This window comes from Alnus glutinosa, chromosome 1 (genome assembly GCF_958979055.1).
Source record: "Alnus glutinosa chromosome 1, dhAlnGlut1.1, whole genome shotgun sequence".
NCBI classification, from domain to species: Eukaryota; Viridiplantae; Streptophyta; class Magnoliopsida; order Fagales; family Betulaceae; genus Alnus; species Alnus glutinosa.
In genome coordinates, this window is record NC_084886.1 from 9,490,758 (window position 1) to 9,513,674 (window position 22,917).

General features: G+C 35.1%; 4 protein-coding genes across 8 annotated transcripts in view; 2 read left to right on the top strand and 2 right to left on the bottom strand.

Moving 5' to 3' along the window:
• Positions 1-4,203, top strand: part of LOC133871324 (uncharacterized) — a 38,738-nt gene extending 34,535 nt beyond the window's left edge. For 4 of the 5 annotated variants that reach the window (XM_062308748.1, XM_062308756.1, XM_062308773.1 and 1 more), the window contains 3 exons: positions 1,099-1,244; positions 1,385-1,549; positions 3,739-4,203. In XM_062308748.1, coding sequence (XP_062164732.1) covers positions 1,099-1,244; positions 1,385-1,549; positions 3,739-4,047 — 620 coding nt within the window. In that variant the 3' untranslated portion in view covers positions 4,048-4,203. The remainder of the gene's footprint in view (positions 1-1,098; positions 1,245-1,384; positions 1,550-3,738) is intronic. The other variant, XM_062308781.1, reaches the window with a different exon arrangement.
• Positions 4,204-6,246: 2,043 nt separating this feature from the next.
• LOC133871354 (large ribosomal subunit protein eL21z/eL21y) lies at positions 6,247-7,975 on the top strand. The gene is made up of 2 exons (XM_062308796.1): positions 6,247-6,572; positions 7,566-7,975. Exons 1-2 carry the CDS (start codon positions 6,336-6,338, stop codon positions 7,821-7,823), a joined length of 495 nt encoding a protein of 164 aa, XP_062164780.1. The 5' UTR covers positions 6,247-6,335; the 3' UTR covers positions 7,824-7,975.
• Positions 7,976-11,275: 3,300 nt separating this feature from the next.
• Positions 11,276-20,501, bottom strand: LOC133871362 (uncharacterized). Its single transcript, XM_062308803.1, has 10 exons — positions 20,042-20,501; positions 19,418-19,577; positions 16,890-16,951; positions 14,966-15,125; positions 14,754-14,874; positions 13,630-13,711; positions 13,418-13,521; positions 11,956-12,034; positions 11,818-11,868; positions 11,276-11,715 (listed from the first exon to the last, which is right to left on the bottom strand). The coding sequence occupies exons 1-10, from the start codon at positions 20,309-20,311 to the stop codon at positions 11,632-11,634; spliced, it is 1,173 nt and encodes a 390-aa protein (XP_062164787.1). The 5' UTR covers positions 20,312-20,501; the 3' UTR covers positions 11,276-11,631.
• Positions 20,502-21,629: 1,128 nt separating this feature from the next.
• LOC133862291 (small polypeptide DEVIL 19-like) lies at positions 21,630-22,732 on the bottom strand. Its single transcript, XM_062298065.1, has one exon. The coding sequence runs from the start codon at positions 22,319-22,321 to the stop codon at positions 22,148-22,150; it is 174 nt and encodes a 57-aa protein (XP_062154049.1). The 5' UTR covers positions 22,322-22,732; the 3' UTR covers positions 21,630-22,147.
• Positions 22,733-22,917: the final 185 nt, after the last annotated feature.

Sequence of the window (22,917 nt, forward strand, 5' to 3'; positions counted from 1 at the left end):
TGCCATTGAGGAAGATTTTCATCGGGGTAGTATGGGGAAGCGGTATAAGATCAAAGGAAGGAGAGAACTGCAGAATTTGAAGAGCTCCATAAACTACGACGTTGCGAGTGTGCAATCTAGGAGTAAGAGAGGAAAGGCTCAGGTTCTGTAGTTTGTGGGTTGCTTGTGGGCTGCGGGTGTTGTGTTTTAGGGTGTAGGTTCCTGTGGGTTTTTGGGTGGGTTTCTTGTGTGTTCCTTGTGGGTTGGATTGGGGTTTGTGCTTGTAGGCTTAGGTTCTTGTGGGTTTGTTTGGTGGGTTTCTTTCTTTCTTTTTTTGGGCTGTTTTTTTTTTCGTTTTCCAGCATTGCGTTTTCTCTTGTATACTGCCGGTGTACTAAGGGGTGCCTGACGCTTTTAATAAAACCAGGTTATTACTTATCAAAAAAAAAAACGTTTATGTTTCGTTTAGAATTTTTATAAAGCTGTTTAGGTAATTTGGCTTTGCATGAAAATATCACCACCGAGTGGAGATCTGGGAAGTTTGAATTCAAATTCACTGATGTTAAAAAAGCTGCTAACTTTGCCTTCTCTTTCTTGCTAGATGTTAAATTTTTATTTTTCAGCAACGTTATTTTTTAACAAGATTAGGATGAAACAAGGTTGTGGTGGTCTTTTTTGAAATTTGGTTGTGATATTTGATTTTTGTTTAGGCAGAATCTCAAAACAGTAAAACAAAGCAAGCTGGAAATAATTTTTAACGTACTTCAAAATGTAAAACCTCTCATCCCTGTGAAATGCTTGCTTCTTTTCTTCTTTGTTATTCATTTTTTCTCCTTTGGAAAGTTCAGCGAATCAAGTCAAAAGTGTTTACCTTGGCTGGGCAGTTTATCTGAAAACTTTGATTTTGCTGCTCACTTTCCTTGTTCCCGAAAGTGGTGGGAAAGAGTAAAAAAAGCCTAGTGTGGGAGCTAAAGTGACAGGCAGAAAAATAAGCACTTGTTTGCCAGTCATTGGTAAATACCCGTCAAATTTTTGGGATTCTCATTTGGAAGACGCTCATGGTGTGAACTTTAGTTTAATCAGCTTTGGTGATCCTAAGAAGTTTGCCACATGCGACAGGTAGGATTGACATACAGTTAAATGTGGATATCCCTGTGGATACTGAGCTTGTAGAACCATTACAAGAAGGATGCATATGGTGCCAGGCAAGAGGAGCTGCTACTGAAGTCTCAGGAATAGAGGTTATAGCGGGACCCTCAGAGAAGGTTTGTCTCTCTCTTGCTCCCTCCCTCCCTCCCTCCTTCCCTGCCTCTCTCTCTCTCTTAAATATTTTCTTTGGTCCACCATGAAGTTGTTAGTTCTATGCTTTGAGTTGCTTAGGAGTTCAGCTCTTGGGTGCATTCAGGTTGGCGTTGCACAACAGTGGTATGATGAATTGGATAATCTTGCATTCGCAACTCCCGACACAGAATTGACTGTTGAAGACAATAATACAACTAAGGATAATAAATATCAAGACGAGAGAGTTCACATTAATTGTGCTGTCAACTCAAGTCCTGGAACAAGTGAGGTATGCTTGTTAATTTTTTGTATTTCTATTTGCTTTTTACATTGTTCTAAAGCAACAGAATCTTGGGAGCAGTGAGAAATTTCAATTTCTTTTTCTTTTTCTTTTTTCTTTTTTCTTTTTCTTGTCAGCTGTGCTTGAAAATGAAATCTGGTGCGAAAACATTTACTGTCCCTTAAATCGTGGGATCAGGAAATAACATTATTTGACTTAGAAACAACCTAATCAGTTGAATTTAACAAGTAAACCATTGGGTAGCACTATCTGATTAATAATCAAGTGCTATAGCATTAAAAGTGAAAGTTAAACCAATAATGTGTAACGTTCTAGGATTAGTGGCCGTGATGCTAGGGGTTAAACCTAATTATTTTCTAACAAAATAGTTCAGCGAGGCCTACCATGCCACAAGGATGGGACTTCGCTAATTGCTATCCCTAATACTGTCATGCAATGATAAGGGCGAATTCAAGGGTTCAACAGCCACCAGGCAGCGTTTGTGTGACTGACTCGTAAAGAAAAATGAATATTAATTTTGAACTAAAAAAGCTTTCTTATGCCTATTTGCTGACAAATTATGTGCAAATTGCCATTTACTCTTACCCTTTTTTTGCCTTTCCGAATGCCTTCCATTCTTGTCTAAAAACAACACCCAGTGTCTTTAGTAATAGAGTTTTCTAAAAATTTCCCTAAAATTAGAAATCGAAAGTTTGCGCTTGCTGTAGGATTTCTCGATTCAATATGATGTTATGATCATTTTACACATATTCACACTCGTCCATACACCACAGGATACCCAAGAGCCTTTTATTTGCTTCAATTTGTTCTCTTTAGTTGTATCTGTCGGTTTATTTCTTTTGGAGTTGATATTCACTTTGTTTATTTTCTTTTTCCCCAAATCTTCACTATGGCTAATCAATCATTTCACGCTGTACAGTTCATACCATTTAATTCATATTCCTTTGACTAGGATTTCTTAGGTTAAGTCATAATTGATTCTTTAGAATAAGGGATCTCTTTCTTGAAAAGCTGGCATCACATCTGTTTTGTAGTTTCATCAACCGTTTCACTCTGTACATCTCATACCATTTAGTTTATCTTCATTTGACTTGTATTTCCTATGTTAAGATATGATTGATTCTTTGAGATAAGAGATCTCTTTCTTGAAAAGCTGGCATCATATTTTGGTTTATTTTTCGGAGCTTCAGATATTGAAAACGCTGGTAAAATAGTTTATATTTTTTTGGATAATTTTCATGTTCCTGCTGGCACAAACCACATATTTGCAGAGTTCCATAAATTGTGTACTTTTATTATTTTAGATATAGTGTGTGTGGGCGCGCGCGGGGGGATCCCCTATTTGTTGATTTGCTCACATTTTCAGCTTCTGATTTCTCAAAGACAGGAATTGGCACATGTACACATCAACTACTAAACTGAAATTAATGTTATTAAATCAGCTTTTTTCATTTCTCCTCTTGAAGGCATCTGCGTTTTAATTTACTTGTTTGAAGCCGAAATATTGGGCCAAAGTTTCTGAAACTGTGGACTAGGAACCTGCCCCTGTTTTTTTTTTTTTTTCTTCCAAAAATGTAAACTTGTGCATCTGACTAAACCTGAATTGGGGAAGAAACCTGAATTTTGTTTTAATTTCATGTCATTTGGAGGTGTGTTCTTAGGACAGTTTTTAGATTTCCTTGAGGAAGAAACCTTATTTGAGCTCTCCTGTTTATGGTAGCTGTCTCATAAGTTTCAATCTTTCGAAATCGTGTGTCATGAATTTATATTATGCTTCTTTTGGTAGTCATGAAGATAAAGAAAAATGGGATGTAGAATATGGAATCTGGGAAAAATTATTTGAACTCCAAAACTTTTTTTTCTCAAGTTATTAGATAACTCCAAACCTTCTTATCTCTCCCTAGTCTTCCTCTCTTTCACCATCTTATCAAAAGGGCAAAATCTGAACAAAAGACAAATTAACCTCTTGATATACCATTATAGCGTGAATTCAGCATGTAACTTATGTTAAAATCTAAACCCTATTTAGTATTTGAAGTTAAAAAGGTTTCTCTCCCATTACCTTGTAAATTTTGCGTGTAACACTTTCGAGTTCATACTTAATTTGCTTTGTTCTTTATGTACACTCTATTTTGTCCAATTAATACTAACTTTTCTCTTTCCTAATAATCGCACAGGTTATAATTTGTGCAGTATTGTATCTAAAACTTAGAAGAAAACCAGATATAGGAGAGGACAATCAGGAGAAATACGCAGCAAGGATAGTGGATATTTTGAACCAAGAAAGAACTGAAAGAACAGGGAGAGATTCATGCATTCATTTCTTGTTAAAATCAAACAGAGATTTGAGAGACCTCATTTTCATTAAACCTCTGCATGTGAGGATAAAATTAAGTTGTCCTGATCACCCAAAAGCTGCTGATAATTCAAAGGATATCATTCTTACCGACTCCTCCATTGAGGTCAATGTGTCTCTCAACTCATAATCCTTCAGGTTGGTAAGTACACATTTTTTGTGATACTCCTGTAATTCAATTTTGTTGTGATTTTCTGGCCCAATTTTTTGAAAGATTGACTTCTCTGATAGAAGTCGTGGGTGCAGTAATGTTTATCATTCTTATAATTTCGATATCATTTAATAAGTTTTTTGGAAGAACCAACTTTGTAACAAGTCAGTGTAATTATAATTCCAATATTTTATAACTAATTGTGCTTCAAAAAAATTCTTAAAACTATCAAACACTCACCAGAGCTAAAGGAGACCCAAGGGAATTGCGGTAGAACAGCTAATTGTTCTTCAAAAAAATTCTTAAAAACTATTATCAGTAGGATAAAGTATTACACTTATTTTTTAAGAATATTGTGTATTTACAAATTTAATTTCTTTTATTTCTAAAACTTGGCCCAATAGGATTCATTTTTCCTAATGGCATATTACTCGTTGACATGGACTATTCTTTTTTATCATGATCAAAACTTTCCTTTTGAACAATTCCATCAAATATTTTCCTCTTTGTTCGAACAGGATCTTTCCATTTCAAATAAAATGGAGATGAATAATTTTATGGTTTATATTAGATTTTACAAAAAATTTCATCCAACTAATCGATTGATTTGGACAAAAAAGGCAAACTGAAATTGAAATTTTGAAGAAAGGGAACAAATTGTCGTGATTTAAAGTTTAATAGTGTATCTAAGAATGGGGTGGTAATTTGGCTTGCAAAATGTAATTTACTCTTGTTGGGAAATATTCCCACGACAACCAAAGAATGGGCTTATCGAATCCATGTAAGCCCATTAAGACAAACCCATGAAGACCAACTAACCTAAACCTATCAAGATGCAATCTCGATAAGCGCCAAAAGTATTTTGGAAGCATCAAATTTCAAGATATCGGGAGCTAGACATCGTAAACGCAGATTTCGGATAAAGGAAAAGAATCTAGGAATCAGGGAATTAGCTTTCACTCAATCCGGAACGGCAGTTAAAGCCTCATCTATAAATAGATGAAAACTACCAAGTATTGAATATATGAATTTTGACATTTTATACTTGGTATAAGTTGCTCTTCATACGCTGACTTAAGCATCGGAGTAGGTTCTAGCCAGCACTCTTTGTTCATATTTAATATTTATTTAGTTTCTCTTATTGAAAGTTTCTTGAATACCATCCACATAAAGGAAAGCCCATTTTATTCATTTTAAGTCTATTTAGTATTGTAATATCAAGTCAATATTCAATTAGCTCAATAAAAATAGTTACCAATATCAATTCAATTCTTTTTCTTTTTTTGGGGTGAGGGAAGGGGAGGGCAAGAGAGGGCGCTAATATCAATCTAATTCAATAATTAAACGGCTTCCCTAAAGAAAATATTTTCCAAAATTATAATAACAAAGTCCCCGTAGCCTTTTAATTGCATTGGTAATAATACATGTCATGCTAATTCATCATATTTGAAATTTCAATTTAGAAATTATAATAAAGATATTACACAATATACATGAATTAAATAGCAAAATGATGGTACATAACATTATGAAAATTGACCACTAAAAAAAAATAAAATGTATTGCATGGTGCTTCATTTTGCTATAGGTTTGTACTTCGATGATAATTTGTTTATACGCATGGATATAAGTGAGTTTGTTAAAATTTTTGCTTTCCGTCTTTTGTTTTATCTTCTCAAAATAAAAAAATTAACAAAAAATACTCATAAAAATACAAAATAATTTTTATTTTTATGTCACATCTTAACGCTTTTTCAAACCAAACACAGAAAGTATTCCTTAAAATGTATTAATAAACAAAGTCAACGGCTCTTTAGTAATAATTACGATAAAAAATCATTTCTCGTAGCATATTTTTTTCTGATGTAAATAAAGAATTATAAACAATCTTCTAGGATTTTCACAATAATTTTAAGACCTTTTTTTGTTTTTATTAGAATATTTTAAATTATAAGATTAATATTAAATGATAATGTAGTTTTTTATGTGGGTCTTTCTTTATTTGAAAAACAGGCAAAAAGATTAAAAAAAAAAAAAAATTGAAAAAAAAAACTCATGGGCTGCTAAAGATTAAAACCAGAGATTGCCCAAGCCATCAAAAAGGTCAGGGGAGGCCCAGCCCATATCTCCCAGAGAAAAAGCATTGAAACCCTAGACGCAGCAGCTATAAAACGAACCACAAAGACGCCCCCTTTAGGGTTTTAGCTGCCACATCCATATCCTCCTCTTCCCGAAGAGTGTGCGAGAGAGAGAGGGAGTGAGCAAACATGCCGGCTGGTCACGGTCTTCGTTCTCGGACCCGAGATCTGTTCGCTAGGCCCTTCAGGAAGAAGGGGTACATACCTCTCACGACCTACTTGAGAACCTTCAAGATCGGTGAATACGTCGACATCAAGGTCAACGGCGCCATCCACAAGGGAATGCCTCACAAGTTCTACCACGGCCGCACTGGCCAAGTCTGGAACGTTACCAAGCGCGCCATCGGCGTCGAGATCAACAAGCAGGTAACATCCATTCATTGTACTCTTTTTTGGGTTTCTTTTCTTTCTAGATATGGTGGTTTGGATTTGTTGGTTTGAAGTATGTATGGCCTTTCAGGAGATTGTGTAGAAGATTTTTGCTTTTCGACTTTCTATTTGGCTATTGTTTCCCCGTTTGGCTTTTGGATTTGTGGTTTTTTTTTGTTACATGTTTGTTTGTGTAGCTGATGAGTTTGATGATTTGCTTGTATTTTTTGCTTTTGGATTTCTGGGTTTTTTCTACAGTTGGTTTTGTTTAATTTGTTTGGTTTCATTTTCCGTTTTTAATTTTGGATTTTTTTTTTATTGTTATTTTACATGTTCTAGCCTGTGTATGTGATGTGTTTGATGATTTTGCTCGTGTTAGCTTTTTTGTGTAATAGATGTTGTGGTCTACAGTTGTTTTGTATTAGGGATTGAATCTGTACCGTGCCTCAGGTAGTCTTGATTGCAACGTGTCCCGTTGAAGCTATTTCATTTTTTGACACAAAATACAATAGCTAGCCAGAATAGTCATTTGCTTTTGGTGACAAGCGCATTAAGAATTGACATTTGGGAAGAGTTATGTACTATTTACTTGAGTTTCCCCTCCAAGTGTCATTTATCTTTAATAGTGAAGATGCGTAGTGGGAGATGTTATATTTGTTTATTAGGTATGGCAGTATGTCACCATGAGTGGGTTTTGACATTGGTGGACACCGGTAGGATTTGAATGCTATACAATTTAAATAAACAAAAATACTAATTCGAGCTAGACCCTCAGCTCTAGCTGATAACAACTTCAGTGGTTTTAGCTGTAATACTTTTGTCCACTTTTTCATTTCTCCATGGAGTATTAGATCATTTTATTTTGATGGCCTGTCAGCCACTTTGTGATTATTTGCAATGAATGCTGTTTACAGAACTCTGTACCATATGTCTACGGGTGATAGAATATTTTCATATTGAATTGGGATTCATGTATGTATGTCATTGCAGGTGGGTAACAGAATAATCAGGAAGAGAATTCACGTGCGTGTGGAGCATGTGCAACCTTCAAGGTGCACTGAGGATTTCCGTCTGAGGAAACTGAAGAATGATGAACTGAAGGCTGAGGCAAAGGCCAAAGGTGAGGTCATTAGCACAAAGAGGCAGCCAAAGGGCCCTAAACCGGGTTTTATGGTGGAAGGTGCAACATTGGAGACTGTGACTCCCATTCCTTACGATGTCGTCAATGATCTCAAGGGTGGTTACTAGGTCTTTGCTATTGTTGTTTGGAGAATCTTATTTGGATTTGTGTTTTTTTGTTAGTGTCATAACTTTGGGAAAGGTACTCTGAGTCCTAGTTTATTTTCATTTGTTATCAAATACATGGATGTTTTCTATGCAATATTAAAATTTTGATTGAATGTTTGCATCTTATTTTAATTAGTCTTAAAATCTACTTCTATTCCATATATTGAATTATTCCGCCTAATCGGGAGAAAATCTAAAGGTGAAGTGTAGGGTTGTAAAAGGACTGTTTGCTTGCTTCTCTTGCAGTTTGCAAGGTTTAGATGAATCCATTTCCTTTCGGAAGTTGTTTCCAAGTGCTTTCATTGTTTAGAATCTGTTTTGTAGGATGATTACCATAGAGTGGAGGTAATAAGTGTCTGATCAATTTGAAATTTGCTATTTCATAATCATCTTGTGGCATTTTAATTTTAATTTTCTGACTTGGGGAATGGGCAAAGTATTGAGTTTTATTCCCCAAGCCTGTTCTTTTGGCATTATTGTTGGTTGTGCTAGGGGTGGTCATTTGTAATTAGGTTGGAAACTAGGATTTGTTTTGACTTTGCATTTCTCCATTTTATTTGATTGAACTGTCTTCACATTATTGAAATCCAACGCAGATGATCAACGATGACACCAAAGCTTATCATAGAAATATAGAATGGTCTCTAATTGCGTTTTTTCAAACCAGCAATTCTTACAAATTTTATGCAGACTTCTTATACGTGCAACATATGGTCATATAAGAGCATCTTCAACAGCTTGGGATTTTGCTCTCCAACTTTTTGCTATTGACCCTAGACTCTAGTACACTAAATCGATAATATATTGATTCTTCTTCGAGCATTTGTAGTGAGCTCGCCAAAATTTCAGTAAATTTTTTAGGAAATTATCACTTTTGTTATTTTAATTACCTAATTTTTAAAAGCTCTAAATATTAAACTCTTCAAATATTATTTACTTTAAAATAAATATTATTTTTTATTAACTTTTCAACCAACTTACTTTTTTCGGACGAATTCAAACCCCCCTTTCCTTTTTCTTCTCTTCCCTTCTGTTTTCTTCTTATCTCTATCTTGCCTTCCTGGCACATCGTTTCTCTCTTAACTATGACCCAAAACAGAGAGACTCGAGACTCTGTGAGAGAGAGGGAGATACCTAAAGGGGAAGAGAGACCTAAGACTTGAGAGACTCAGCCCGATAGTGGAGGACCTGTAGCAATTTGACGAACCCAAAGACCCACGTCCATGGGTTGCCGGCCAGAACCCTTCTCCGGTGGACATGAGGTGATTTTCCGGTGAAAATTGGGGCAATTCCAGTGGGTTTCCTATGGGTGTTTTCCGGTGACTCGAGAGAAGACTTTTGGTGAATTTTCTGTGATTAAACAGAAATTCTTAAGGTAATTTCTTGTGTTTTTGATTTGGATTATTGTTGATTAATTTGGGCTATTATTGATTAATGGGTTTTAGTGAACCGTGTGTATTTTTTGTGTTGATCTATCGTGTTTCTTGTGTGTTTGCTGTGATATTTCCGGTTGTGGTGTCTCCCCTGTGATATTTTTGGTGTTGATCTTCTGCTCATCAACGACCTTGGTGTTGATATTCTGCTCATCCCGCGAAAATGGAATAAAAAAATAAAAAATAAGAATAGATGATCGTGTTCTCCCTCGTCTCATTAGACGAGGGTTTCTGACAATCAGCAAATGTACGGTAAAAGTAGAGAGTTCGTTGGAAACGAGATTTTGAGCAAAATCGTCTAATTTTGGTGATTTCGCCTGTTTGACGACTTCACTAGGAATGCTCTTCCATCCTTATCACCAAAAGATCTCTCGTCTCCATCTTACTTACTCAACAAACATGGGCAGCCATGTTTGTAAAATAGATTCTGAGAGAATAGGAGTACCAGTTGGCAATGGCCTTTTGACTATTGGCAGCCCATCTGGTTCCAGGAAAGCCCAAGATTTTGGCCCAAAATATGACAGAATCGATGAATGAGTCCCATAAAGTCCCAATGTGATCCGCCTTTCGCCCCCTCTCTCACCGTGCTGAGCGGATTTTCCTTCTTTTGCGCAAATAAAATATCAAAGATAAACTATTTTTTTTTTTTTTTTTTTGTCTTTCTTTATGTCATCTCAAAGTTACTGTAGCTATTAAAATCATTATTTGCTTCGGAATGAATCACTATTGAATGTTGATCACTTGATTTAATGATGATTTTAATAGCCACGTTAACTTTAGGAGGATAAAAAAAAAAAAAAAAAAAAAATCCTTAGCATTATTCGAATATATAATTATAGACCTCATAAAAAAGATGTGTAATTATAGAACCAATGGAGGGTTTTAAATTGGCGTTGTCAAATAATTGCCCATGAGTTTTATTAACGCCAAGGACAGTAACTTGTCTTTAAGGTTCTTGCAAAAAAATTCTAAGACAGTGTATTTAAGGAGATTAACTTAAACCATTATACAAAACAATCAAACTTTGTTCCTGTACCATACCGGAAAACTCTACTAAAGTTTGGAGAAATTATAAAGAGATAAAAGAACATTTGCTTTCTGTTTTTGAGCAAATACATAATTAGACACGTTTCAATTTCACTGAAAGTTTAATAAGATGTGTTACTTAAAGAGCACATGATTAATCTTTATCCACTTTTCTGATCGTTTTTCAAACAAATGTTATAATAATTTTTGTTTGAGAATAAGAAAAAGACCACTCAAAAATATTTGTTGATATTTCTGTTTATAATTGTTAAAGAAAATTTTGAACTTATATGAAACAATTTTTCTATTTGAATTTTTGCAATTTTTAACAGTTTCATACTACAACGGCTAAATACAATTCACAAATATCATTTATTTGCACATGAATAATAATAATAATAATAATAATAATAAATCCAGATTTAACAAGTTCTTGTCTTATCTATTCACACCAATAATTCTTTAAATTATTATCTATTAATAATGGTCCATTACACTAATGTAAGTGTGTAAATAACCACAAATTATATATTGTAATACATAATTAAGAGTGATGTTTACTTCATAAGCGCATCCATAAATCATTATGTTATACACTTTACACAAATCGAAAAGTTTCTTGTTGGCTTATGCTTGTGGAAGGATTACAAAATACTAACTTATGCTGGGGGATGGGATATTCTAATCTGGATTGATCATGTTTATCTTTTTGTTTTTTAATAAGTAATAGATATCATAAAAGACAAAAGGCCTCTAACACCACAAATATTCATGCTACAGAGAAAATATAAAAAATTAGACATGAATGAGCTTAAGTTTGTAGCGTCCACAGCTGGAAGTAATTGCTCGTTTTAGATGAGATGTTTTTTTTTTGAATCATGAAATAAATAATATTAATTCATTTAAAATTGAGAGATGTTAAATTCAGCTTATTGCAGTATGGAACAATAGCACTAGAAGTTGAACTATCAATGCATTCTCGATGTGCAATCAAATATTAAAGTTTAGTTGAAAATTTAACACCTGTAGGAATATATACAGCTCACAATGGCCAGATTCTAAATTCACAATGAATAAATCTTTTCTTCAGACCCATTTTATCACACCCCCTTCGCATTGGCTAATGTGGCATGAATTGAATGGCCACTTAAAAACAAAAAACTTTCAACCTCCGTTCAGCTCATGCCACATCAACCGGTGTGAAGTAGTATTATAGAATGAGTGTGAAGTGTAGCATTACTCATTGACAATAACTTCTGTACAGAAGAGCCACAATCATTGGATAATCACCGAATGGAACACTGACTAAATTATGGGACACGTTCTAATGCTCGCTGCAATGCCTTTTTGATACCTTCCTGATCAAGCGACGTTGTCAGATGTATTTCCTGCACCTGAACCCAAGGAAGATAATAGTACAGTGAGAGTGAGAGTGAGAGTGAGAGTGAGAGTGAGAGAGAGAAAGAGAGAGGGAGGGAAGCTTCGATGAGACTTGCCTGCCTTCCAGCACGGGCAAGGAGAGTGAATTTCTGGTTAGTAGGTGGTGCCTGTGGTAATGCAACATGACAAAGGTGGTATATAAGAATGAAGATGTATACAAATTAGATGATCTCGTGCAAATAAATGAAACTCACATTTGAAAGCCAAAGCTGCAGATCTTGTGAAACCACCCGTTTCTCAAACCCTTGTCTACAGATTCTTACATCATCTATACTGGATCATATGCAGAATAAGTACCGTTATCAGTTACTGGAAAACCAAAAATTCTTATGTTTTTTACTTTAAATTTCAAGAAGAAAACAGGCTAGCAAGTTCGGATATTTATAGACATCAAGCCAGGAGTCGGAAGCCTGTGATTCTTCCAGAGGGAGAGTAAGTATCCAGCAAATTTTGTTTCACCAATGTTTTAGGCCCAATACGTGAGCCTTCGCCAGCTAAAGAAACACCTATAGAAACTACACAATATCTATAAATTTTTACTTTCCTATCATAAGACTTGGGTAATTTAGAAACAGAGAGTTATGAACATTGACTGGTAAAGTAAATTACGGGCGACTAGGGTCCACACGGGCCAAATAACACATATAGACCGATGCTCACAAATTACTGCTACAGCCTATGCCAGCGAAACCAAAAATTTACCAAAATACACTTTGACTCCAAAAAATTAACAAAAGCTCTAACAAACTACAGCAGACTAGGAATGAATAAAGAAATCCTAAAAGACAGACTCAAAATCAAGTAGAACAAAGTTGTCTAAGGAGCCAAAAGTAAGTCCCATATTGAATGTAAACCATATTTAAACAATTCTTTTGTCTTTGAGCTCATTTTTTCTTGAGCCTCTGCTAGGAATAATAAATTTACAAGCCTGCCTTTGGCAAGATTTAGCAAGTTACGGCCAATATAACTTTTTTTCCTTAGCAAAGTTCTAATATATTTTCTGAGTCTTTCTTGAAATTCATTAAGTGAAAAAGTGAGCTGAACTAATGATGCTCAAAAGTGCATTCTAATTTAACACAGAACATCTTGTTCTCCTCTAATATTAGCAATTCCTTCTCTACTTCCTTCGCTATATTTAGATATCTGTTTTGACTACAAATTTTACAGGACACGATGTAAACCATTTAACAAAAACTCCACATAACTATGAAGAAAGTCATACGGTAACCAAAATTAATACAAACTTGATTTCAAAAGTTTGTTTCCGTACCTAATTGTAACATCTTAGGAAAACTAAATCTTTACACTGTGCAGTCCACTCGCAAAATGTATATAGCAAAATACTTGAGACATTTCCAGAATGGGAGTTAATGCAATTTTAAATTGTCATAGCCTAATGTTGGCTCATTTTCTAACCGCGCACAGCAATATTCTTAGAACGATTAAGGACTTTGGAGTAAAACATCTATTTTGAGGTATACATGGATTGGAATGTACCAAAAATTTAGAGTATCCACTATGAAGATAAGATAGACAAAGGAACGATTGAAGTAACTAACTTCATTCAACATTACAAAAAAATAAAAGGGTTTAACTCATATTATAGCTAGACTTCAGAAATAACTCTTCATGAGTCAAGCAATGATGAATTCATACCCATCTTCCTGTAGGAGCTCTTCAAATATTGCTTCAAGACCTGGAAGTGGTTCAATGGTACTGATGTTGCTATTGCTCAAAGAATCAGGAACAGCAGAGGCATCCTGTGAAATGTAATATCCATTCATAACGGAAACATGCTTTTTTCAGTGGATATGGTCCCAAACAAGAATATGACCAAAGGGCATATAAGATGATATCCTCTGACAAACCTGAGGTATAACCTTGTCCAACGTTTCTAGGAGTGGATCTTCCTCCAACTGCTTGATTGACAGGGTAATCCTTGACTTTTCCCTGAAGAGTTTGTTCGTCAAAAACCCACATGGTTGCTGCTAAAAGATTACATTCATGTACAGACAGGACAGGAAAAAAGGAAAAAATAAAAATTAGCAAGGTTATGAAAATTAACAGATCTTTTCCCCTTTCATAATACAGCACCGCCTTGCAAGTCCTATACCAAATGAAAAGAGATTTAGCAGTTTTCAACTTCAGAGAAGGTCCATCAATTTAGTTGCTTAAAGAATCAGGCATGGGAAGCTCAAGAGAGAACACCCAACAATTTAGCCTCATAAACATGTCTGCTGATAATTCATGATACAAGTCCAAGAAAATGCCAAAGAATGTCTTGTCTATCAGGAACACGCCTGTAGAGACATGCAAATTTTGCACTGTGCACAGTGGAACTTCTTTGGAAGGAAAACAGGAAAAAAAAATGCATAAAGTTTTCATTGTATGGTCAAAATTGGATCAAATTAAGCATGATTTGATTTTTCTTTTTCCATTTTTCGGAAAGTTTTTAGAAATAGCATGTTAGATGATTTTTTTTGTTTTTTATTTTTTATAAGTAATCAAATTCATTAAAAACGAAGGCGCTACCTGGGTACACATGAAGTATACAAAAGAAATATCTAACTAGACGGAGAAAAAAGAACAAGGAAATCATTTGATGACATTACTTCAATCTCCAACAAACACACCCAATTTTTTTTTTTTAAAAAAAACAAACAATTGAGTTAAAGCAGAATATAACATCATTCACATCCTTCGAAAAAATAACTGCAGGTCTTGCATTGACACAAAGTACTTTCTCAATAAATTAGTTCATGGTTAATTGAAACAAGCTATACGTGTGCTTTTATGACCTGGCACAACTTGGAAGTGAAAATCTGCATGTATGTACTAGGTATAACAGAATATACAACAAAGTTAACGATCTGCATTACTACTTCAGGATTTGGCATGATTAACTGATGAACCTTGTTGATGTGATCCTGGATTTATTCAGTATTTAAGGGGGGAAAAGGCAGAAATCGGGTAATAAGCACCATGAACTGACCTATCAACACTTGTAACTTTCACCCTAACTCCATCACCTTCAGTTAGGATGTCTCTTACATCCTGAACTAAATCCCATGAAACCTCTGAGACATGCACCAGTCCAGTGAGATGATAAAAACCTGCAAGACAATTCTAAGATGCCACTTCAAACTTTTTCCCAAAACAATTTCAAAGGAAAACTACAATGACACAAATCAAAATAGAACATACCATCAGGGAAACGTAAATGGATAAAGGCACCATAGTCCTCAACAGAACCCACTCTTGCTTCAAAAATATCCCCTACATTAACTTGTTCAGAAAATTTTGACCAGACAGCTTCCTTTTCAGAGAGTATCAACTTCTTGTTCTCCTCATCTGCTTGGATTACCTAATACAAGAAGAAACTAAGGTAGTATGTATATTAAGAACAACTCCTGAATTACTACTATACTGAAAGAAGAAAGAAAGATATAATTCATTGATCACTATAAAGAGTAAAAGGGATAAGATCTTGTCAGAAGGATCTCACATTTTCAGATTATAAACAACTTTATAAGATATTTGATGAGAACAAAATCCCCATTTTTTTTTAAACACATTTTCAGATATATGTGGATAGAATTTGTTGGATCTCTTCCAAGAGGCACAAGTTTGAAGTGAAGTCGTTTTATCATGCGTTAAACATATTTACGGGTATCCCATTTCCTTGGAAGAGTATTTAGAGAGTTAAGGCTCCTTCGGGAGTGACATTCTTTGTGTAGACAGTAGCATTAGGGAAAATATTGACATTGGATAATCTGAGGAAGCAGAACATCATTGTGGTGGATTGGTGTTGTATGGACAAGAAAAGTGGGGAGTCTATCGATCACTTTCTTATTCATTGTGAAGTAGCAAGAGATTTATGGAGCTTGCTCTTTTAATTTGTTTAGCCTTGATTGAGTTATGCCTAAAAGGGCGAGAAAGTTGTCGATGAGTTGGGGAATTCAGGTGGGGCATCATGACATTTTGGAAGTGTGGAGGTTAGCTCCTTTATGTTTAATATGGTGTATTTGAAGAGAGCGAAATGCACGAAGCTTTGAAGATAAAGACTTCGGTTGTAGAGCTGAAAAAGATTTTATTGAACTCCCTTTACACATGGATAGCTACTCATAATATTTTTCTTTTTTCTAGTTTTCTAACTTTCTGAACCTTTGTTCTTTTTCTACTTAATAGGGAATTTCTTTTGTATAATTTATGTATACTAGGGTTGCATCCCTCCACGCTTTTCAATGAGGTTAAATTACTAATCAAAAAATTTATGAGAGACTGATTTGTTAGAACAAAATAATTAAGGACATTCAATAGAAGCAACTTTTCGGCCACATGATTGGTAGACATAGGACGGAAACTCAAACGGTATATATCTTAAAGAGATGGCAGAAAATGAGTATATAAGTTGCACCATTTTCAATTATATAGTATTGAAAGAACAATTTCATAAAGAGAGAACCCCTCTTGGAAAAAGCAAGAATCTACCCAAGGATACATTGATACGTGTTTACAAATGATGCTGAGCCTAGGCTAATTGGGGCCCCCATCAGTGGACCAGACCCAGATTTTTTGTGAGCCCATTCAATTCCAGCACATGCTAAATGTGTCATTACCTGGATAGCTGAAGGGTCAACGTTACAGATGGGGAGAGCTATTACTCAGCTCTCACATTCAAGTCTCATAACACACTCATTGATAGATCTCTCTCTCACTCTCTAGCGTTCCTATGCTGTGAGTTGTGTGTGCTCTTGCTCGGGTAGCAAGCATCACCATTGGGTTATGAATTTTCAGATGTGAGTAATGAGGTCTACCCATGGAAGGTTTACCACCCAAATTGGTGTAACCCGTGCAATATTCTTGACAGCATAAAACATTCCCCCAATGTTTCTATACTTGTCACATTGGCAGCAACAAAGGTGCGGCAGAGACCTCAGTTTTTGGCTTTCCTTAAATGGTATTCATGCTCAACATCGATTACTCACAATAGGAATATATACAATCAGAAGTATACACCGAGACATTATGGACTTTGATACAGCCTTAGAGAAAAGATTTGACTGATATAGGAGGTAAACTTTCAAGTGTGGCAAATTTTAAATATTATATATAAACAAGCTATTACCTTCACAGAAATATCTGAACCTGTTAAATCCTTAGCAATCTCATGGATGCTTTTGCGTGATTCTACATAAAATGGCAACAAAATTTTACAGTATGTTAGCAATTTGAAGTTCAATTGCCATGAGATAAAGTAAGTTGGCAACACAAAATTCATTTAATGAACGGTAACTATAAAGCCATCAGGAAAAGAAAATATTTACCAATATATGACTAGAAAACTAAAGCACAAGTTTAATTTTTTTTTTAAATAAAAGAGTATTCTACTGACAAATGACAGCATCTATTTCCTTTATAGGGGAAAGCTTTTATAATGACTACTTTCAGAGTACCTTGGGCTGCTCTTCTACACTATCTGGATTGAAAGAAATGAGGGAATTCACTCATGTAATTGTAGAACAGAAGAAGCCATTTTCCATGATATAACAGAGGATGTAAGATTGCAAAGTGAACTATTTGCAGGAAAATCAGAAACTCTGTTTTTGATAAAAGATTATGTTATCAGTGGAATGTTTGACTCCTAGTTGCTTGTTTCAGATGTATAGGTAATTAGTAGCCTGGGTCTCGTTTGAGTTAAGAGGCACGGGTTGCAGTTAATGCCACACTGTTTTGCATCTGATTTGCAATCAATATCCGCTTGGTTAAATTTATTTTATTCATCCAAAAAAAAATGTATGAAAATGAACAATTTTGATAAGGTTTTTCTAAAGCATGAACACGGAAAGATTAAATAGAAAACGTAGAAAGTCTCTAGATTGTAAGAGAGAGTGTATTTAAATTATGAAGCAAATATATTTGAGGATTCAAACTCACTACTCTAGTCCATCTATCATTCCAGAGTTCAATTTTCAAGTTTGCTTCTCTTCTTGAAATTACTAATTATTTGCTTTAAAAAAAAAAAAAAAAGAGATCTTGGAATAGATTACTCTCTAGAGAGAGAGAGAGCAATAAAAAACCAAGGGAATTATATTGCTTCAATTCTGAATTTCAGCCACGAAAATTCAAGCCATCATCATTTTTATACGTCATTTGTCCATCTGCTATCTCAAACATTATCTACATCATTACAGCCAAATACATTATTTATGTTTTATTTTCAGAAAATGCTACATACCACATTTTATTTCATAATGCTGACGTGACAGCCCCAACTACCCTTGGATCAATCCTTGTTTTTAAAAGAAAAAAAAATTCCAAGAGTTTGTTAAGACTATCATGTCAGCATTGTAGGATAATTGTGGAATAAAAATGTAATTTTTAGCATTACTCTTATTTTAAATGTTTTGGTTATATTTTGTCCACTGTGAGAATGTCTCGTGATGTATTTCACTCATTCTTTACAATATTTTACGTCATAACAACACAAATTTTGTGAGATTTTATTAGATTAATATCATGGTCCAAACTTTCTCTTAACCATTAAGTCCTCAAGGACAGAACATAGATGCTTCAACAAAAACCAAAATAAAAATACGATTTTCTTTGTGCAAATGTTAACAAGCGTGTAATGGCGGCATTCATGTTAACAAGTAGACTGGTATGGTTACACTGACATGTAACCAAGGTTACATAAAAGGATGTTTGGGTTTCCACAAATACATACAAAACACACAATGTTTGTACATTTTCATTATCTGGAGGCAGAGATGGTAGTTTTACTGTCACTCCATCAAACCTTGTCCTTGTGCGGCAGGCATCAGTTATCCTTTCCACAAGAGAGACTTGTGCAGACAAAGTTTGGACTGAAACTTGTTAAAGAAGAGTTGATGCAAAATTTTCCTTTTCCCAAGTTTGGCAGCAACAATTTAAAAATGAAAACTTTTTTTTTTTTCTTTTATAAGTAATTGGCTCCGAGGGGAGGAGGAAATGAAGATTCGAACTAGTGACCTCCGCTTCATGAGGCGTGTCCCCAGCCGATTAAACTACCCCTTGAGGCCAATTTAAAAATGAAAAAAATAATGCATGAAGCATGAAAATGAGATATTTCATTGTTCTTAGACCATTTAAGATGACTGAGAAGATAGTAAGGACGAAAGAACAAGAAATAAGAAGATGATTGAAGTGCGATGAATGATTATTATCAATGTTTTCATGTTTTACATAAATTATGGAAAGAAAAATATGAATAGGTTTTCACATTTCATTTCTTTCTGCTTTTACTAAAACATGTTGTTGATCCAGTGTTAGTATAGGCAAAGATGGTCTGTAATCAAAGTTTATCAATGCTATAATTAACACTTTTTCCTCATTCCAGCCGATCCAACTAACTATCAATAGTTAAACAGGTGGAAGTTTGAAAAACTAAAATGGAGGACAATTCACTCATTTACAAGTCATATCAAATTGCATGCATTTTAAAGTTTTCTCTGACATTGAGATATTAATTAAAAGGAAAACGGCAACATGCTTTAATCCATCCACATCTTACACCAACTTCCAGACAGAAAAAAAAAAAAAAAAAAAAAAAAAAAAAAAAAAAAAAAAAAAATCACTCAAGAACAAAGTATAACCAGAAACCAACAAAATTAGTACCTTTACAAGAATGTGATGGACTCAACTGTGAGAACGGCAGAAAACCTACAAGAGAATAAAACCGGACCAGCAAGCCTCCACCATTATAACCTTCAATCCTGCCCTCGTAGATGAATCCACTACCATTATAAGCCCTTGCAGCCTCCCAATCAGAAGATATCTACTTTTGCAGAAACTAAGTATTAGATCAGACACCTCTTAAGTGAACTCTAATGGGACATAAAACCAATGAAATGAGACAAACTTTGCATCTCTTTTGCTAATGCGCTATAGATTTCAAGTTACTTGCCACTTTAATTGATTGGTTCACAAATCACAGCCTACACCTTCTATTCATTCATGTTGTTGTATGATGATTAGTAAATACATGAACTTGGAAGACCCATGCCACCCCCAGCTTGCTTCTCCCAGCTTACCAAGTTACAGGTAAACTTCAAATATGAACAGATCAGCAAAATGCAGAAGTTGCCGGGGCAAATGTCTTGAAGGTACGTAAATGATTTTTCAGAAAGCGCCACATGGGGTTTGCAATGTTACCAATATACACAGGAATTTTCTCATTTATAAACCAAGGCTAAGAACTAAGAAGTACAATTGCATTAATAATAGTAATAATAAACACACCCGAGCTTGTCGAACTGTCTCCGGTGAGGCAGACGAGTCATCGGGAAGTTGGGTAGCGGGGGCTAGCTCGGAAACTTCGGTGTTGGCGTTGCCAGAGACGGAGACTTTGGCAGTGTGGAAAGAGTTTCTTCTGGTGGGAGACTTGTGGGAATGGTTAACGAGAGAAGGGAATTGAAGAGGAGAAGTGTAAGAGGCATCGCTGGTGAAGATGTGCGAGGGAAAGGAAATGCCCGAGACCGATCCTAGCGTCGCAGTACTGAATATTGGCATGTTTTGGCAACGGGCGAAGAAGAGAGTGGAAGTGAGGGGGTCAAGGGGGGGGGGGGGGGTATTTGGATCGGATTGGGTGTGTGTGTGTGTCAGATAATGCACTCCAAGGCGGGGATTTGTGATGGAGTGTGAATATTCCAAGTGTCATATCTACGCCCACAAATCCATTTCTGCCCATTCCTTGCAAAAGAACCCCATGATCGCATCCTCCATTTTCAACTCGACACGCACATTTTTGGGAGTTGAGGGGTTAAAAAATCCACAAATCCATTTCTGTAAGCTAAAATTGCAAAAATGGTGATATTTGGGGGGTTAAATGCATTTTTCCATTTTTAATAGCCACTTTACTAAAATCACAAGTCTGAGCTTAGCTAATCAACTCTATTAAAAGTGTCAATTACTGTGTGTATTGACCATTTGACCTGCAAGATCCCATTCGTGGATAAATCAAAACAATAAAAACACTTTGTAATTGAGTTCACTATTTTTTTAGGATTAAGAGTCTTTATGATTTGGTAGATATGATAAATATATTCATATGCTATTATTCTTAAGTATATATTCTTATGGTAGTCCAATTGAATACATTCCAATGGTCCAACCGTTGATCCTGATGATGCGGTAAAATGTTGAATTTGTTTGGATTGACGGTAATTATATAAAGAGTAATATTATTTAGTAGACTGTTTTATAATTATTATATAATTTTAATAAAAAAAATTAGTCTTTAATTTTTTAAAAAATTAAAAATAACATTACTCTTAAATAATAATAAAAATAAATAAATATTACAACTCATGACTTGTTATCTTGGTAAGCGAAATATCGTTCCTTCAATAAATTCTCGTAAATCTCTTGAATGAGTTGGAAACGGATCATCTCTATTTCAAGTTGGTCGCGTATAAAATAAGTGGCAAAATTGTCAAACCCCGTTTATGAAGGTCATATGGAGGAAAACGTACCACTAGAGTACAAGGTCGTTGGTAAAACTAATAACCCGTTATATATAATTATTTTCTGGTCAAACCCATGACATTCAAGTATGCAAAAATTAACGTGGCCATTACGTACGGATTACCATCCTTATTTTATTCCCAGAATTGGAGAAAAAGAAAAGGCTAAACAGTGAATGTACAGCTCACAAAGAGCTGCAATCTGTTTTTTTTTTTTTTTTTTTTTCCTTGCAAACTATTGAAGTATCCTTAATTCAACAAATCCTAAAAAATCTACTACATATGATGAGTTGAACCACAAACTCTCTTCTTAAAAGAAAAGTAAAGAAAAGTCAGCAGACTGCAAAGTCATTGATAAACCCATGACATTCAACTATTCAACTATGCCTAAAATAACGTACATGACCATTACAAATACAAATCGGTTCCCCTATTTTATTCCCGGAAATGGAGAGGAAAAAAAAAAACTGATTTGACAGCTTAAAAACAAGTTACAAATTACAATCAACCTTTATTCAGTGCCATCCACCACCAACTTGAAGGTTTTAGAATACAAAACCAATCCCACCATGTCAGCAGCTTCGACGATGCTCTCAAATATTATATGGTTTGATCAAAAAGCAAGAATGCAGCCCCAGCCCGAAACCTCTCCCTGTGCCCCGTAAACCCATTGGCAGCTACACCAATAAGGTCAAAAAGAGTACGACACGTGAGAGTGTTAAAGGAAAGGCTACACCGCAGCTCATACAACCAAAACTACTGGTCGGCCTAATAGACAAAGCTGAAAGAAAAAGTCCTTTTTTTTCTTGTTTTTTTTTTTTTTTAAACCAAAAAAAAAAAAAGAGAGGAAAGAAGAGAAAATATTGGATGCCATAATGCGAAGCTAGTCGTCTCCATGAATATACCAGCATAATAGCATGGTGGCACAGCGCCGGAGAACGTAAATCCTGGCTCGTTGTTCCTTAACCAAGGAGGAGCACTTTCTTGTGAAGGAATGGCCCTTTCTCTTGGAAGGGATTCTACACATGCTCTTGTTGCTTGACTCAAGCTCAACCATGATTGAGAAGTTATAAGCAAGCAAGAAAGCTCACAACTAGCTAAGGGAAAGGGACCAACCTTATGTACGTATTTATACAATCTCTAATGCAAGAAATTAACCAAGGATAGCTGGCGACAGAAATGAGGGGGAATGAACATGGTCAGGATCGAAAATTCGTAGCCTCAAACGTAAGTTCAGTGAAAAGAGAAATGTTGGCTTGCTTTTGAAGCGAGGGAGTGAACATAGTCAGCTTTGTGGGGGGAAAAAAAAAACGCACAAAAAGAAAAGGGAGGCATTTTCATGGAAGGTGTATTCTACATAGTTTTCCAAGACTAGGCCTGGAATTTTGTTTCTTTATACTTGAAAAATAAAGTTTACTCGAGGATCGTGATCTGATGATGCACGTGAAAACTCTATTCCTCAGACGCACGCATTCCTATTTGAATATTTCCAAGGAAAACAATTTCTCGATCCAAGAAATTCTTAAAAAAGCAGTTCTTTTCTTTTCTCCAAAAAAAAAGAAGAAGAGATGATTAGCAAACGATTTAGATTTACTTTACGTTACCTTTGAAAACTAGATTGAAAGTAGTAACAGACAAAAACTAATAACATTT

What these genes read in the sequence shown, in the direction of transcription:
- LOC133862291 (XM_062298065.1), bottom strand. Translation starts at nt 22,321, where the DNA reads ATGGTTGAGCTTGAGTCAAGCAACAAGAGCATGTGTAGAATCCCTTCC.
- LOC133871354 (XM_062308796.1), top strand. Translation starts at nt 6,336, where the DNA reads ATGCCGGCTGGTCACGGTCTTCGTTCTCGGACCCGAGATCTGTTCGCT. An exon ending in GCGTCGAGATCAACAAGCAG is followed by an intron (nt 6,573 to 7,565) that starts GTAACATCCATT and finishes ATGTCATTGCAG; the next exon opens with GTGGGTAACAGAATAATCAG.
- LOC133871362 (XM_062308803.1), bottom strand. Translation starts at nt 20,311, where the DNA reads ATGCCAATATTCAGTACTGCGACGCTAGGATCGGTCTCGGGCATTTCC. An exon ending in TCCATCACATTCTTGTAAAG is followed by an intron (nt 16,952 to 19,417) that starts GTACTAATTTTG and finishes CATTTTATGTAG; the next exon opens with AATCACGCAAAAGCATCCAT. An exon ending in AAAGTTACAAGTGTTGATAG is followed by an intron (nt 13,712 to 14,753) that starts GTCAGTTCATGG and finishes CAAACTCTTCAG; the next exon opens with GGAAAAGTCAAGGATTACCC.